The sequence below is a fragment of the Botrytis sinoallii genome, assembly GCF_014898435.1.
Source record: "Botrytis sinoallii strain Bc 23 chromosome Unknown BSIN_034, whole genome shotgun sequence".
NCBI classification, from domain to species: domain Eukaryota; kingdom Fungi; phylum Ascomycota; class Leotiomycetes; order Helotiales; family Sclerotiniaceae; genus Botrytis; species Botrytis sinoallii.
In genome coordinates, this window is record NW_024066061.1 from 278,600 (window position 1) to 294,726 (window position 16,127).

At 42.8% G+C, this 16,127-nt stretch overlaps 5 protein-coding genes across 5 annotated transcripts; 2 read left to right on the plus strand and 3 right to left on the minus strand.

The window, feature by feature from the left end:
* Positions 1-665: 665 nt before the first annotated feature.
* EAF02_011670 (uncharacterized protein) lies at positions 666-2,434 on the minus strand. Its single transcript, XM_038907717.1, has 4 exons — positions 2,283-2,434; positions 1,869-2,103; positions 1,358-1,808; positions 666-1,235 (listed from the first exon to the last, which is right to left on the minus strand). The coding sequence occupies exons 1-4, from the start codon at positions 2,309-2,311 to the stop codon at positions 823-825; spliced, it is 1,128 nt and encodes a 375-aa protein (XP_038752534.1). The 5' UTR covers positions 2,312-2,434; the 3' UTR covers positions 666-822.
* A 1,839-nt stretch (positions 2,435-4,273) lies between these two features.
* On the plus strand, positions 4,274-6,830 carry EAF02_011671 (uncharacterized protein; the record flags this gene model as incomplete). Its single annotated transcript, XM_038907718.1, has 3 exons — positions 4,274-4,672; positions 4,816-5,227; positions 5,287-6,830. 3 exons carry the CDS (start codon positions 4,274-4,276, stop codon positions 6,828-6,830), a joined length of 2,355 nt encoding a protein of 784 aa, XP_038752535.1.
* A 765-nt stretch (positions 6,831-7,595) lies between these two features.
* EAF02_011672 (uncharacterized protein) lies at positions 7,596-11,170 on the plus strand. The gene is made up of 4 exons (XM_038907719.1): positions 7,596-8,117; positions 8,244-8,686; positions 8,741-9,095; positions 9,146-11,170. Exons 2-4 carry the CDS (start codon positions 8,335-8,337, stop codon positions 10,755-10,757), a joined length of 2,319 nt encoding a protein of 772 aa, XP_038752536.1. The 5' UTR covers positions 7,596-8,117; positions 8,244-8,334; the 3' UTR covers positions 10,758-11,170.
* A 421-nt stretch (positions 11,171-11,591) lies between these two features.
* On the minus strand, positions 11,592-13,220 carry EAF02_011673 (uncharacterized protein). Its single transcript, XM_038907720.1, has 3 exons — positions 12,809-13,220; positions 12,266-12,710; positions 11,592-12,088 (listed from the first exon to the last, which is right to left on the minus strand). Exons 1-3 carry the CDS (start codon positions 13,117-13,119, stop codon positions 11,891-11,893), a joined length of 954 nt encoding a protein of 317 aa, XP_038752537.1. The 5' UTR covers positions 13,120-13,220; the 3' UTR covers positions 11,592-11,890.
* A 369-nt stretch (positions 13,221-13,589) lies between these two features.
* Positions 13,590-16,055, minus strand: EAF02_011674 (uncharacterized protein; the record flags this gene model as incomplete). The annotated part of the gene is made up of 3 exons (XM_038907721.1): positions 15,913-16,055; positions 15,170-15,865; positions 13,590-15,110 (listed from the first exon to the last, which is right to left on the minus strand). The coding sequence occupies exons 1-3, from the start codon at positions 16,036-16,038 to the stop codon at positions 13,590-13,592; spliced, it is 2,343 nt and encodes a 780-aa protein (XP_038752538.1). The 5' UTR covers positions 16,039-16,055.
* Positions 16,056-16,127: the final 72 nt, after the last annotated feature.

Here is a 16,127-nt window from a genome sequence, read left to right on the forward strand (position 1 = left end):
AAACCGGTATCCTTATGGAGAGGTTTTGCTATATCTACGATAGATACTTAGTAAATAATTAAATCATGATAAACTACTAATAAGTAAGCATTATAATATCTAAAATCTATCTAAAACCTACCTAGTATCCAAATATCTCTGATCAGAAATAAGAAAACGAAGAGATACCTAGGTAATCAAGTCCCTATCTATCGTAGTACCTACCTAGGCTAGGTACTTAAATCCACCCCCATCTTATCTTTCCCGAGATCCCCGAAGTTCCCAAGATTCCCTGTAATCCCTCCTCTCCTCTCCTCCCGCCCCCTCCCTCATACCCATTCCCCTGCCCTCCTCCCTCCTCCCAATTCCCATCGTTCCGCCTCTCCCCCTCTCCACCTACTTCCGGTGAGCCTCTCTTCTCTTTCCCACTAATCAGCTTCTGGTCTAATCCAAGCACTCACCATACAAGCTCCCGGTGAGCTTATTCCACACTAGGTACTCTACTTGATCCTAATACTACTACTCTAGCTCCCGCAACTCTATGTTTGATAAGCTTATTACTATGTCATTCTACGTATTCGATAATGACTGTTTCTTTCATTTATTGCACTTGATCATTCGTTCACTTACTCCCAAGATAAATACTACGACTACACACACACATCAATCTTCTCTACCCAAAGACATATTTCGTGGGAAAATTGCTTCTATTTTTATTCTCTAATTGGTCGTGAGTGAACTCATTTGATATCTATAACTAATATAACCTCATGTAAATGCCCAAAATTAATCATGAAAGCCCCCTCAAACTACAAAAACTATGCTCAATAGGCCCTGCCCACACTAATTATTCTTCTTCAAACTCTCCTTATAATCACTCAAAAGATTCTCCGGGAAATCTTGACGATATCCTTGTGGGTTGTTACTAACCCATTTCCACAAATGCTCACAAGCATCTTCTAATGTCAACTCAGTCTTCCACTTCAATTCCTCATTTGCGCGAGTAGGATTGGCAGTCAAATCTAGAACATCACCTGCTCGGCGTTCGACTACTTGATATGGAAGGTCGCGTCCTACAACATGACTGAATGCTTTGACCATTTCGAAGACGGTAGATCCACGACCAGATCCCAAGTTCCATGCGCGAACACCGGGTTGTTGTTCCCGAAGATGATTTAGAGCGGCGAGATGACCCTTTGCCAAATCGACAACGTGGATATAATCGCGAATAGCGGTACCGTCCCGAGAAGTATAGTCTAGAGAGAAAATTTTGTTAGCTCTTGCTCAATCTGGAGGAGGGCCGAACCGAGGCTGGAGAATATAGAGTGGGAGGGTGGAGAATTGTAGTGGGGGGCGGAGAAGACTGGAAATTGCTTACCATCACCAAACACGAGCAACTTCTCTCGTTTTCCAGTAGCAACCTGGCCCAACAATGGCAAGAGGTTAAATGGGACACCTAGAGGATCTTCGCCCATGATACCACTTGGGTGAGCACCAGCGGGGTTGAAGTATCTCAGTAATGCACCATTCCATTGCTCATATTTCTCCCCCTTCTTCTTCAAATTGTTTCTTTGCGCATTGACATGATCAGTGATGACATCTTCAATTGTGCTCTTGGTACGTCCGTATGGGTTTGTGGGTCCAATTGGGCAATGTTCTGGAATTGGAATCATATTTGGAACTCGAGTCGCATCACCATATACGGTGGCAGATGAGGAGAAGACGATGTTGGTGACATCATATTTGCTCATGCATCTCAGAAGAGAGATTGTTCCACCAACGTTGACGCGGTAGTATTCGAGTGGGATTTCGGAAGATTCTCCAACTGCCTGTCGCACAAAAGTTGGTTAGTTTGATGATGTTAGTCATGAGATGTATAATCTACCCACCTTTAAAGCAGCAAAGTGAATGACACTGTCAATCTTTGGATGAGCAGCAAAGACCTTCTCTAACTCTGCCTCATCTGTGACATCGACTTGGTAAAAATCTGGACGCTTGCCGCACAGTGTTTCAATGCGATCCAATGCGACAACGGAAGAATTGTATAAACTATCAACAATTACAACATTGTAGCCATGTTCAAGTAAGGCCAAAGTTGTAAAAGAACCGATGTATCCAGTACCTCTATGGAAAAAAAGGCAATTAGTAAGTAGTTCACCGTTGGTGGTTGGATCGTTGATCGATGAATGGTTGGATGGCGGGGTTAAATTTTGAGATTTCCCCAGTTTCTCCAACAATTTGTCTGGACTCGATCGACCGTTGAAGATTTTGAGAATTTGGAGGATGATGGAAAAACAACTTACCCGGTGATTAAGACTGTTCCAACTGACATGATTGCTGTATGAGATTGAATTATTCTGTGAATTTAATCCGAAAAGTTGGAAGAGAGTTATGTTCTTGTTATTGTTATAATAACAAACAGCGAGAGAGAGGAATATAAATTAAATGTAAGATCCTCGGTCATCGGGGAGCCTGCAGATCGATGGTGGGGCAACATTCGAAACTGCTGGGTGTGCCAGGGATTAACGAGGATTGCCTCACCAGCCTCATAAAATTTAAGTTGCTAATAGATTGTTGATATCCATGGATATTGTTGATAGATGGAAATTTAACCCGCGGTTGCTTGAATAATGATAATCATATTTAATTTGCGGATAGAGACAGGATAGAACTGAGGGAGGGAAAGGATGGATGCATGAAATTATATTGGGATTGAGTAACAGGAATACTCACAGTAACAGTCACATGTGAGTAACACTCACGGTATCAGTAGCAATAACAGTAGCAACAACTAGCCACCCGTCTCAGAGCAATTCCAAGGCATGTTATTCCACGGAGTATCAGCATAGCATGTGGTTAGAATTACTCCAACTATACTCCAAATACCAGGTATGTTTCCACTCCTCATACCGCCGCCACCGATTTAAATTTCCTTTATCCGCTCGAATGAAAGGCGTCGTAGCAGAAGACCTTACGAGAACGCCGCTATTAATTGAGTCATTCATACGAGTAATCACTAGCTAAAGAGGACCCGCGGGGATAGTGTTGCCGTCAACGGGTGATACCTAGTAGCAGGACTAGCCATATACTGGATCCTTAATTGTCGTCTGAGGGAGGACAATAGTGGAAGGAGGGAGATGTGAGGAACGGTATATGGATATTTAGATCAAGATCTATTTATGGAAGAGAAGAAAGAAAATCTTCCATCTGAAGTTTGGAACTAATGATTCCAAATTGGCTGACGTTATTGAAGTGTTTTGAACTTTGATCTCGACTTTGTATGAAACCAGCGTACGCCAATTGTATGGAGTAAGGGTGGAACAATGGAGAAATGAGATGAGCCCACTACTGTTGATCTTCTGGCTTGTTCTCTGAACCTTGAAGTTCGTCATTTCATTTTGATTGGGGCTAAGGTTATCTATAATAGAAGACTGTGGCTCTGTGGCTGGTGGCTGGTGACATGGAATCACATGCATGAAGTAGCGCTTACATAATTCCATCTATTCTATTCTGCCTCCACGGCAGTGGCCCTCGGAGAGCCAGCGGAGCGTCACTTTAATTTCATCACATTGAAAATATCGAGACGCTGATGTTTATTGATATGTGATGATGAAAAAGAAACTATACAAGTTATGTAGTACAAATATCATAAAAGACTTCACCTATGAAAGTTCTAGGAGGTGTCTTGCAGATAATGAATACCTCGCAGTAGAGTCAATCAAGTATTCGATTTCATACGGTCTTCTTCCATTCCATCATACAACATATTCTTCTCAGATCTTCTATTCTACCGTCGCAATCTACATATTCTCGACTCATCACTCTTTGTATCAAGCTATACCAGTATCTTCTTCAACTCTTTCATTTTTCTGTCCTTGATCGATAGCACAAAGACTCTTGCTAAGATTCCTTTGTGATCCTTTGTTGTAGCTTCACCAGTTGCTGCGTCATTTTTTCACTCAACCACATCCTTTGACTTTTCCTTTGAATGTTTTGATGTATGTTCTCTAGACCTTTGTATCTGAATGATAGTACAAGTCAATTACCCTTTGGGGAGGGATCGAGTCCCCAACTGAACATTCAAAATGCTAATTCTTTGTCTACAAGCTTGATCAAAGAACCCAAGCAAATGTTGACGACAGCTAAGCTGTTTATTTTGCAGTAGTTGCTTTTGATTATGTTTTTTTTTTCGCTTTTGCCGCATTCGGATTGCAATCGTTGCCTTCTCATATATTTACATTGGCCCTTGACAAATTATCCCAACGTGTGTCAAAGTTTGCCTCTAAACCTCAAGATGCAATGCTCAAATCAAAATGTCAACGCGGTAGATGCATCCTCCCAAGCACAACCCATTCTTTCAAGTCAAAAAGAGCGTGTTTCAGGGGTGGTAGATTTAAGAAAATTTCTTGAATCGATAGCTCACATGAGAAGTAATGAAGAGAAAACCACTTATTGCTTTGAAACGCTTGAGGCATTAGATGCCAACAAAGATGATATATTTGAATATATGAATACTGTCTTTAAAATTCTCAAAAGCAACCCAGCTTGGTGGAAGGATAAATACACTGAAGAGACTCTCGACAATCAACTTCTATACATTCGCCTAGGGATAGAGCAAAACATACCTCGGATTCGCAAGCGTCGCTTAGAAAGAATTAATTATATAAAAGCTAGATGGTCGAAGTATGAAGGAGTATGCTCTTGGGTGGAGGATTCATCACAACGAGCAATTTTCTTTTTCATTTGGCAAGAGTAGCAAGGAAGTTTCCAAATTACCCGGATGCTATAGATAGATTAAATGATGCTTTGATTCAACGCCTTTTAACATCTAAAAAGGGATCAAGGAATGGAAAGCGACTGCAAGGATCAGATTGTGAGAGGGCGATAAACATTGAAGAGGCCCGGAGACATCCTAAATCAATGTATGAAAATCTACAATTGAGCAGGAATCTATCAACAGGGTTATATGGCGATATGATTGAAACCCACTTTCAAGATGAATCAATGAATATCTCTGCCAATATTCTTGATGGTACAACTCTGTTAGAGGGAAATGGTTTATATTTACAACCAAACACACCACATATTGAAGGTGCATCAGAGCTATTCCATATTCGAGGGATGAACGGAACTGAGCCTATCAGCATTGACACCAGACTCAATGACTCTCTCGAGAATTATCAAGAAACACTAGATTTGACGCGGAAGCGAATGAGCTTTCACCTTCTATTGATACTGACTCGGATGAGTCTGTGGTATCAAACTTTTCCGATACAGCTCACCAGCTCACTTCCTGTCAATGCACAGTATCTTTTCGTCAAAAGATTGATACGTTATACCGGACGCATAAATGGCGCCGTATGCCACAAAACGTTCTCAACGATGTTATGATTATGCTCAATGTTACCATTAGAAACCTGACGCGAGTTTGTTCAAGGCATCAACGGAAAATAGCTGTTCTGTCTGGCCTCAAAGTCAAATACTGTAAACAGGCCGAGTTGAACGATAGAATGAAAGCTTTAAATACGGCACGTCTCAACGGTGAAGAAGCTGTAAAGGCACTCAAGATCGGCGAGGCGAGTGGTTGGTTTTCAGATTTACATAGAGTACACCAAGAGTGTGATGCTTTGGGACATTATAAATTTGCTAAGCATGCAAGCTGGCCTCCCAGGACCATCCAAGAACGACTTTTCGACAATGATTTTCTGAAAAGGACGCTTTCATTTTTATTATCGTCGGATGTTACAAGAGAAGACAGTTGGGATTCTGATGCTGCTATTTGCACCTGGGATGAGAAGGGATCTGTGAATATCCCAATATTCAAATGGTGGTGGGTGGCAAATGATGGAGAAGTAGCTCGCATTGTAGATGAAGATCTGGAGATGTATAAACATCACGCTCGACAAGATTTTCATGGAAATGAAAACAAAGGCTGGCTCCCAACAGCTTTTCATTCTATAGCACAGCAGCTAGTATCACAAGATCCATTACATTACGCGACTTATACAGCCTTAAGACCGGATCATTGGACGAGCTTATTGTCATACCCTAGTTATGCGAAATACTCCGAGTTTGATGAAGATCATCCTACAACAGGTGGTTTTGAACATATTGATCAAAATGTGAGCAAGCTTTTGAAGGGGGAATTTAACATAAATGCTCAAGTCCAAGGCTCCGTTAGTCTCGATGACGAAGCTCCTCAAAACAGTACTAAGATCGTTCCTGGCTTTCACAAACCCGGGGTTCTCGCAAATTGGTGGGCAGGAATACCTGAAGAGTACAGAAAAAGCGGTGCTGTGACACGCATCCCAACTATATCGACCCCGCGACTCAACTGGGAAACGGTACCCTGTCTCCACGGCGAAGCGCGCTTTACCATGCCCCAAATCCCCCACGGTGCTCAACCCCGCTATCCTGGTGTGCCCAAACGCCGCACCATTCTCCCCTGGATGTCCCGCGTTGCGGAAGACCACATGACGCTTCCGAATACGGATTATGGGGCGGGGACAGTGCAAGATGTTACGTTGGCGCGAGTAGCGTGTATGCCACCTAAAGCGACACAGAGCGGGAAACCGATTTTCAATTCGCGTATTCCGTATAGATTTCCGGGGTGTGTGAGATTGGATTCGTTGGGGGCATTGTCGGATGCGCTGCTGGGATTGAGAAGGTGGGATGCGCCGGAGGTGGTGGAGGAGCAGGAGATTCTTTTTGGGGAGGATAGAGAGAGGGCGAGGAAGTTCATTGAGGAGTGGAGGGAGAATGCTACGAGGGCTGCGAAGAAGGCATTTGAGATTGGGAAGAAGACGGAAATGAGAATTTTTGGCCCGGATTCATATTGGAATAATAAGTAGGTTACTGTTTGTCTATGAAGTTGGAAGAAAGCGGAGAGGATGTGTTAGGGGTAATGATTCATCGGTCATGAACTACAGATGTCATGGTGAGAATCTTATGATATAATTCTGGTAGCAGCAGTAAATAGTCTGTCTTTTGGCTTCTGTGTAGTTGCACTAGCTCAACGATTCCTGACATGCAATCTTGTTGATATACCTATCTATTAATGAAAATGCAATGAATTTCCGACTCTTATCGTGTTATATTCGTAGTAGTAATTGAAGATTCATATAAACATTGCTGATTTTAATTAACATGGTAATAAATGAGAGTACTTATTTGCATCTGTTAAACCTGGGCAAGCTCTTACATAGAATGAGTTGGCTTATAACCTTAAGGTTAGCTACAAAATCGAATTCCCTATTATTCAGTATCCATATTTTGTAATTAATGAATATCAATGATGGAATAATCCCAATAGAACTTAACACCGCATATCGACTTGCTGTACAAGCTTGCAGGTACTCCAAGGTTGCGTATGAGCACTTGGATGAAGTAATTGTGGTTGATCTGATCTGATACTGCAGACTCAATTAATCCCAGCGTCATGGTCACGTGGCTGTCCAACCGTCTGAAGTAACGAGGCATTAAGCTTGCAGATTTGGCTAACTCACTGACTGATCGGTCTGCTTTGCTTTGCTTTGTTCCATAATCTTCATAGAACAAAGAATCAACACCGAGGAATGGGGAAAAGAAAACACAAATAATCAAAGAAAAAACATCCTTTGTATTTTAAATATTTCATTTTAATTGACTGAATTCAATCATTACTTTGTACTCGATCAAGAAAAAAAGGCCTTATTCAATTTCCTAGCGAGAAACTCCGTTTGCATCATTAACTTAAATGGCCTTTGATGCTATTGTGTCGTCCAATGTGTTCCGCGATATCGTGAACTCCAATATGTCAACACGCGCCAAAGAATACAATCAACCATAATAATTACTGCGCATGCGATTCAAATGCTTCACGAGACACTTTATTGATCTTGCTTCTTACTGAGACGCGTAGACGAAGGAAATACCACCGTGTTTTGTGCGAAAAAGTGAATCTGCGCTTTCATTGTTCTTATTCTCGAGGTTTATCCGAATAGCTTCACAGGAGCTACGGGCTTGCAGGATCAAGAAGCAACAGTACATCCAAAGTCTTCTCTCAGTATATCTCCTTGCTCTTTGCTTCTTGCTTTCTTCTAGAACCCGCAAGACGAGAATATTTGCAGTGCATATTGCGCATCACGCCAGCTTTAAAGGTAGGCACTTTGCCGTTCCCTCTCATCTCTTCCAGATACAACAGCTGCGTGTATTGGATTGGGCTACTTGTATTGACCTTGTCGCTCGAAAATTTGATCAATTCTTACTAACTCATACATCTGCAGACATCAATTTCAATCTCGAGTTCCTCAAATACTCTCAATCGTCTCACAATATCGCTGCTAAGATAGCAAGTTTACAACAAATTAGCAAATAATGTCTACAAGACGCACTACTCGAGCTGGTAGCCGCACTGCTACTAGTGTTTCCGGATCTAATGCTGTTGGTCCTGAAGATATACCAGCATCTCGAACACCAGGTAGAGGACGTCCTAGGAAATCGGCTGGCTCAGTCATTGGTTCTGAACGCGGCGCTGGTCCCCCTCCCGTGGCAGCTTCTACAAGTACTGCGTACGGTACAAATACACTCGCACTCCCAAATTATGGTCCAAGAGCGGCCCCATTGGCCAACGATATCTCTTCTGTCATTGAAGGTCTCTTAGAGCCAGAATCTTCTAGCAAGGGAACCAAACCTAGAGCAAATTCCCCCGAGGAGCCAATTCCTGATGGTAAGTCTGCCAAATTCTATTGTTTATAATCGGGGTTTTGGCTAATTTTACAAGTTGATGCTCGTCCTGCCAAACCAGTTCCTCATGCTCCTGCTCACATTCCTTCTATGCGCTCGAGGACTGGACCTGTTAAACGACGACTTCCTCCAAGTGCCAATCGAAATTTCCAGAATGAAAGCCAATTGTACGACAATGCTAGCATTATGTCTGATTCATACCAACAGCAAGACTACGATTTTCATATCTCGACCCCCTTGGATGAAGACGAGCTAAACCGTCGTACTGCATTACGAGATATCATGGAAGAACAACAATACATGCGAGGTGGTGCTCGTACTGGGCCAATATTAGAGCTTAGGGATGGAATTGTTGTTGATGTCGGACAAGGTTTAAGATGGCCATTCAGGTTGTGAGTAAATTTGATATTGCTATTTCTGGAATCAAACTGACTATCCACAGTTTTGCAAGGCTTACAAAGGGCCTCTTAAATCTTTTTGGCGATATTACCAAGTCTTTAATACCGATATTTCTTCTTGGCCTCATTGCCTTCATTGCATGGACTATCTTTTTGAATAGTGGCGAGCCTAGCCTTCGTTGGTATGGCACCGATATGTCGTCGAACATTGGACAGTTCATCCCATCACAAATTAAACATCCCACTAGAATATTCGCCCCAGAGGACCTGAAGGAAGTTTACCGCCGTTTGGATGCTGCGGAAGCTGATATAACGTTCCTCAAGCATCGTTCTTCAATCGACAAAAATGCTCTGGAAGAAATCCAGAAACTGCTTCCGGATTTCCTTGTTCTTGAAAAGGACCATGCTGGAAAACCAGCTCTTCCTGCAAAACTTTGGCAAGCTATGCGAGACAAGATTCGAAGTGATCCAACTCTCATTCCGGAGCCTGTCTATGTTACTCCCGATGGTTCTTCTGATGGTTCTCATGATGGTTCTCCCGATGGTCCTTCAATTTCTCCCTCTCCATCTGATACTCGCAGTACTGAAGGCTTCAATACCAAGCAATTTGATCGATGGCTTGAAAGTAATAGAGTTAAGATTCAGGGCTGGGCTGGCTCTGAATTTGACGGTCGTCATCAAACTCGAATACAACAACTTATCAAAGATGGTAAGATTGCCTCGAGAGATGGTGTCATCGAATTGATCAAGAACGAATGGAAAGATAAGGCAGCAGAGGTTAAGTTGGAGCTTCAAAAATACATCACAGATTTGGAAGACAAGGTCACAAAGCTTGGGAAGAATGCTCTCACCGTTGAGCAAGTAAGAGCAATTGCTACTAGAATTAGCACAGCTCAAATCGAAGCTATGTCAGACGCAAATGTCAACCAAAGGGGTGATCGACCCCTTCGACGTATGGACCATTTCGCCAAACGATCCCATTCTGCTGTCATTCCTCGTCTCACCTCGCCTTCTTACCGTTTTCCACATATGGATTTTGGATTTGTTCACAGAAGTATTGCCTTGATCTTCAATCAACCCATCCCCCTCCCCAATTCCGCCGATGCAGCTCTTACCGCGTGGGATGAAATTGGCGATTGTTGGTGCTCACCACAACAAAATGGTAACGGCCCTACACTTGGTGTCGTAACGGCTAATCATATCTGGCCTGACCAAGTCGTTGTGGAACACTTCCCTCAAACCGGTTACGCCAATTCAGGTCTCTCACCCCTCTCGGCACCAAGCCACATGGAACTTCTCGCCTATATCCCTCATACCCCTACTTTCACAAAAATCAAAGTACGCTCTGATGATGTCTTCCCGGAAGCAAATTACGATGATCTTGAATCTGGCTGGGTAAAGCTGGGCGATTGGACATATGATGCTTATGGTGCAAGCACTCAAGCTTTTTCGCTACAAGTAGATCTTAGGGATTTTGTCACCGAATCGGATGATAACATCAAGAACGATACTTCTGCTAGTAATAAATTCTTGATCAGAAGTAAGGGGAATCATGGCGATGGTAAGGTGCCTTATACTTGTCTTTATAGACTTAGGTTACATGGAGATGTGAGACCAAATGAAAATACTATTTACGCGGGGATTAGTGAAGATTGAGGTGGAGGATGCATAAATTCATCGGGCGTTTTTTTTTCTTCCCTTAATCGAATTTTGATTTGCTTTTGTTTGGCGAGGGCTTTACCTTAACTTGGGAAGGGGTGTATATGGTATGGTATGGTGTAAAATGGGAATGGATGGAATGGGTGGGATGACACTGGACTGGGAAGGAAAATCTTACGTTCCGCGCAATCACTTATATTATGAACAAAGCTGGATTGTACGGACATGGAGTGGCATCTTGGACACTTTGGGATGGAGATTGGCGTATGAGGATCCATCCATCCATACATACATACATACCCCTTGATTTAGGGTGTGCACACACTGTACTTACTATTAAATGGAACTTCGTACCTGTCTGTCTGTCTGTCTGTCTGTTTGTGTGTTTGTGTGTTTGTGTGTTTGGTATGCAGACAGTTGTAACTCGGGTTTGGTTAGGTAATGAAGATGGAAATTGTGTATTTTTTTGGAATTTTTGGCGGTGGTTTTTGGTTGTGTGGTGTGATGTGATGTGATTTGCGATGTGATTTGCGATGTAATGTGATGTAATGTAATGTGTATGTGTACAAGTGTAGAATCTCACCATAGGTAATACTTTGTGATAAAACTCATCTGAGAATCCATCCATCTTTCGAGACCTCGAGACCTCGGGAAGTAAAGAAAGTAAAGAGGAAAAAAGAAAAGGAAAAAGGAGGAGAGACTAGGTATACATGACTTCCCAAACAATGTATATCTATATCTGTATCTATATCTGTATCTATATCTACATTCATATTCACATCCACATCCATATTCATATCCCTACATCCAAAAATCAACTAATCAATTATACATAAAATATGTAAAGATTCATTGCTCTATACTATACTGTACATTATGCCATCCTGTTCAATATATCTGTATTCTGTATTCTCTTGAATCTTCTTCATGAAGTGAAGACGTTTCTCGTCTTTAGTGGTATCATGCATATGCATCATCATTCCTCTTCTTTCTTTCTTTCTCTCTCTCTCTTTCCCGCATCCCATATATTTCCTCTCTATGTAGTATTTAAGTATTCCCTCTACCCCCCAATGACTCTTCTTCCTATGCCTTTTTCGCTTTTCGCTTCTGGCTTTTCACATCCTCCTCCCCTAATAATCTCTCCCCAATCTCTCCTCCTCATCCTCCACCAATTCATACGCGGGTCGAAATTTTATTTCTCCTTCTCCTTCGCCCTTGCTATCCTCGGCAACTAGTACGGGATTCGGATGCGTATCGGTTGTGCCTCCTAATGAGGTGTAGCCTTGATCGTAGAGCGGACAGTAGGGGATCTTGAGGTGGCGGATGAACTGTAGGGGGTTTGTGTTAGTATTTCGTTATGAGTAGTTGCTGCTTGGTAGACTTCCAAAGTTCCAGATCTGAGAATAAGCTCCTCGGAAGAGATTAAAAGAAGAGGGAAAAGAAAGTGACTTGAGCAAGAAGCAGGGAACCCCCAAGCACTAATAATAATAATAATCATAACTCACCCCCCATATCTCCCGATAATGCCAATCAATCACCGGATGCACCCTCATAAACCGCGGCCATCCCCCATCCGTCAAATCAAAATGCGTCAAATCCGCACCATGCGGATCTGTCCTTCTGGTGCCCACCAAAATCGCCTTCACAACCGGGTGATCGTGTAAGTATTGCGTGAATGCTTCTTTCATCGGCGACGCATAGCGCGAGAGTTGTAGATGGTAGTGTGCGGAAGACGAGGCGACAAAGGTGTCGACTTCGGGGAAGGGATGCGGGGAGAGGATGTAAACGGAAGGGAGAGCGAGGGGGAGGGGTTTCGGTTTGGGTTTCGAGGATGAGGATGAGGATGAGGATGAAAAAGAGGATTGGTGATTGGAGAGCGCGGCGAGGAGGAGAATCAGTAGAACGAGACAATCTTTTCCGCCGTTGTAGGAAAATGATATTTCTTCTAGACTATGAGGATTCTCACATGTTAGCATAGTTTCCATAGGTACTTAATACTCCATTCCATCCCTCGCACACAATCGCAGAATCCCCTCACAGAAACATACCTATATCTCTCCAAACACTCCCTAATAACTCCCAGCGCAATCCTCGTCTGTTCCTGCACCCCCCTCAATACCTCCTCGTCCTCTCCCAACTGTTCTTCCAGAAACCCATTTACTTTCCCCGCCACCTCATCGCATCTCTCTAGCAGATTGCCCACTTGATCTATATCCCCAACCCCATCCTCCCTTTCTCGCACTCCAAAATTCGCAGCATTTGCATCCGTATCCGGGTCCCCTTTCTCAGCGCAAGCAGCCTGCCATTGCATTTCAATATGATTCTCATCTCTGTCCTGCATATCGCGTAATCCTCTCATATCATTATCTATCCTTTAGTAACCCATCTATCTCTCAATCAAGAACTCTCTCTGGCATAAAAAATAATTAAAAGCAAAGCAAGAAAGAAAGAAAAAGAAGTTCTGTACAACTTGAGGGTGGGAGGGTCGCGCGCCATCGGATTACCTCCGAGTCGAATTGGCTTCGGGGCTCCATAAAAATGTGAGGTAAGCTTCACATGGGCCGACGGACCAATCGTGGTAGCATGAGCTGTGATTACTTGTTGGAATGTGGGGGTTAGGTTGGAGGGGTAGTTTTAGCCAAGATTCGGTGAGATGGGTTATGGATTAGGGGTCTTGATTTGCAATATCATGAAATGAACATGTAAATATTTGACTCCAGAACAAACAATTGGGCAAGAAATTCAAAAAGGGTATATAAAGATTCAATTCTGATCTGATCATCAACGCTATTTTTACATTTTATGTTACTCCTATTCCCAATGCCAAAATTAGTTAAGAAGACCAGCAGCCAAAGCCTCCAAATCTTCCAGTGTCTCAGGTTCATCGGCAGCTTCAATAACACGACTCTTTCTCTTAGCAACCTTTCTCTCATCATCTGAATCATCCTCAAACCATTTCTTAGGTCTCTTTGCAGGTCTTGCCGTACTATCTTCATCCTCTTCGTCTTCCGGTAGAGGCAAAGATCTAAGAAGAGCCATAGGATCTTCATCATCTCCAGCACCAACCAATTCAGGTGCCTCATCGTCATCCTCCAATGCGGCTTCTCTCGCTTTACGTTTCTCACGCTTTTCTCGCTTCTTGTCCTTTGCAGTTTGTTTATCAAGAAGATCTGCTTGACGAACTCTTTCGGCTTCTTCTTCCAAGAACTTAGCTCGTTGCTCCTCAGCTGGACCTCTTGCGCGGAAATCTTCTTCATCTTCCAATTCGTATACTTGATGAGGATTACCTTCTTCATCGAATACCAATTTGGTTCCTCTATCTTTGAGCTTAAGAAGCTTCTTCTTAGATTTCAGAAGTTTCTCTTTTCGTTTCGAGTCTATCACAATAGGATCCTTGCTAATACCCTCGATAACCTTTCCTAGTGGCACAGTCGCAGCAACATCATCATCATCATCGTCGTCGGAACTATCGTTATTACCCACAGGTATTACTCTCTTGACTGACAAGAAGTCATTATCCTCATCAGCGTCCGCGGTACCATCTACATCCTTCACAGGGGTATCATCTGCGATCATCTTGGAGTAATGACCAGACAAAACATCCTGGTTACGACGCTCAAACATTCTATCGTATTTCGTTCGGACTTCTTCTTTCTTTTTAGGTTTCTTCTCGGTTTCGCTGTCGTCATCGCTAGACTCAATAGCACCTCTTGGAGCATTTTTGACATTCTTTGCATCGTTTCCTTTCTGAAATTTAATCTTTGGCGCACCGGGAAGACCCATACTCGAAGCAAAGCCCTCCAAATCAACCTGATTGATGTTGAAAATCTCCTTGTCTTTTTGTAAGAAGATGGATTTGGCATAACTGACAAATGCTTTCTGACCTAGGTATTTCAACTCAGGGTCCTGGAAACACATATTCTGTAATTGATTTTTGATGTCTTGCGTCTTGTTCGGTCGAATATTAATCTTTTGTATCGGCACTTTCTTATGTTCCAATCGTTTCAGCATGCCGTCTTCCTCAGATGGATCCAGAAAGATGACTGCCCGGCCTACTTTTCCATAACGTGCAGTTCGACCAACTCTGTGAATATAGGTATCAGCATCCTCGGGGCAATCTAATTGAATCACCCAATCGACGGCAGGAAAGTCAAGACCTCTTGCAACAACATCTGTCGCAAATATACATGAGTTTTTCGATGAAGAGAACTTTGAAGTTATGTCAAGCCTTGCGGTTTGCTTTTGCCTACCGTGGAGATGAAGCAATGGAATACCAGGTTGTAAATGTCTTAGACTTTCGTAGACAAAACGCACTTGCTTGCCTGAAGACATAAATACTATTATTTTAGCCTTTAGGTTAGCTCTAATGAAGCCAAATAGCGTGTTTGAGCTTTGCAGGGTAAAGGCACCACGCAGTAATGTTGTTGTAATGTAGTGGGGGTGGCTGAGGATGCTGCTTCATGTACTGCGACATATTCGGGTTCCTTCAAACTCAATCTTGCTAGATCTGAGACTTTCTTCGTTTGTGTGGCACTAAATAGCATCGTCTGCCGTTGTTTCGGTAAATGTTCCAGTATAGCGTCAACAGATGTTTGAAATCCCATATCCATGATTCGATCCGCCTCATCTAGGACCAACATTTGTAGATTATCAACATCGAATGCAGCCGTTTGGTCCATATGTTGTAGCATGCGCCCAGGTGTACACACAAGTATATTCATCCTCCCTAAACGGTCCCTCTCCTCTTGCAGACTCCGACCTCCAATGATCAATCCTGCCGAGAAGGTGTGGTATCGTCCGATTTTTCGCAAAACCTCGAAGATTTGTATGGCCAATTCACGAGTTGGAGATATAATGAGAGCACCGAGGCCATCTAGTTCTGTCCATTTCTGTCTGTAAAGGTTCTCCAATACCGGTACTAAAAATGCAAGAGTCTTTCCACTACCAGTTTTCGCAGCGCCCAGAATATCTTTTCCCTTGAGCGCAAGAGGAACAGCTTTCGATTGAACGTCCGTCAAAGTTTTGAAATGAGATGCTTCGAGTCCAGATGATGTAGGTTCAGACAGGGGAAGTTCAGAGAAGTTTTTGATTTCTGCTTTCGCATCCTGAGAGAGTCAGTAAATGTCGATAAGGAAGGTATTGCTGCACTTACAAGCTCATCCACTGATTTCTGAAGCTTTTCATGATCTTCTATATCTCTTTTCCTTTTCAAAGTTTTCGCATCATTTTTACCCTTGCTAACATTCTTGGACTTGCGCCCGGAAGCTGGTGGTGCCATGATTCTCAAATATTATGTACAATATCAATTGATCGCTCAAGGTCCAAAATATTTCGAATATATTTTTCCAATCTGCCTCCAAAATTTAA

Excerpts from the sequence above, each read along its gene's own strand:
- EAF02_011670 (XM_038907717.1), bottom strand. The coding sequence starts at position 2,311 with ATGTCAGTTGGAACAGTCTTAATCACCGG. Across the intron at positions 2,104-2,282 it reads GGAACAGTCTTAATCACCGG|AGGTACTGGATACATCGGTT; the intron begins GTAAGTTGTTTT and ends TTTTTTCCATAG. Across the intron at positions 1,236-1,357 it reads GTTGCTCGTGTTTGGTGATG|ACTATACTTCTCGGGACGGT; the intron begins GTAAGCAATTTC and ends TTTTCTCTCTAG.
- EAF02_011672 (XM_038907719.1), top strand. The coding sequence starts at position 8,335 with ATGTCTACAAGACGCACTACTCGAGCTGGTAGCCGCACTGCTACTAGT. Across the intron at positions 8,687-8,740 it reads CGAGGAGCCAATTCCTGATG|TTGATGCTCGTCCTGCCAAA; the intron begins GTAAGTCTGCCA and ends TAATTTTACAAG. Across the intron at positions 9,096-9,145 it reads TTAAGATGGCCATTCAGGTT|TTTTGCAAGGCTTACAAAGG; the intron begins GTGAGTAAATTT and ends GACTATCCACAG.
- EAF02_011673 (XM_038907720.1), bottom strand. The coding sequence starts at position 13,119 with ATGAGAGGATTACGCGATATGCAGGACAGAGATGAGAATCATATTGAA. Across the intron at positions 12,711-12,808 it reads GAGTGTTTGGAGAGATATAG|TCTAGAAGAAATATCATTTT; the intron begins GTATGTTTCTGT and ends GAATCCTCATAG. Across the intron at positions 12,089-12,265 it reads ATTATCGGGAGATATGGGGG|TTCATCCGCCACCTCAAGAT; the intron begins GTGAGTTATGAT and ends AACCCCCTACAG.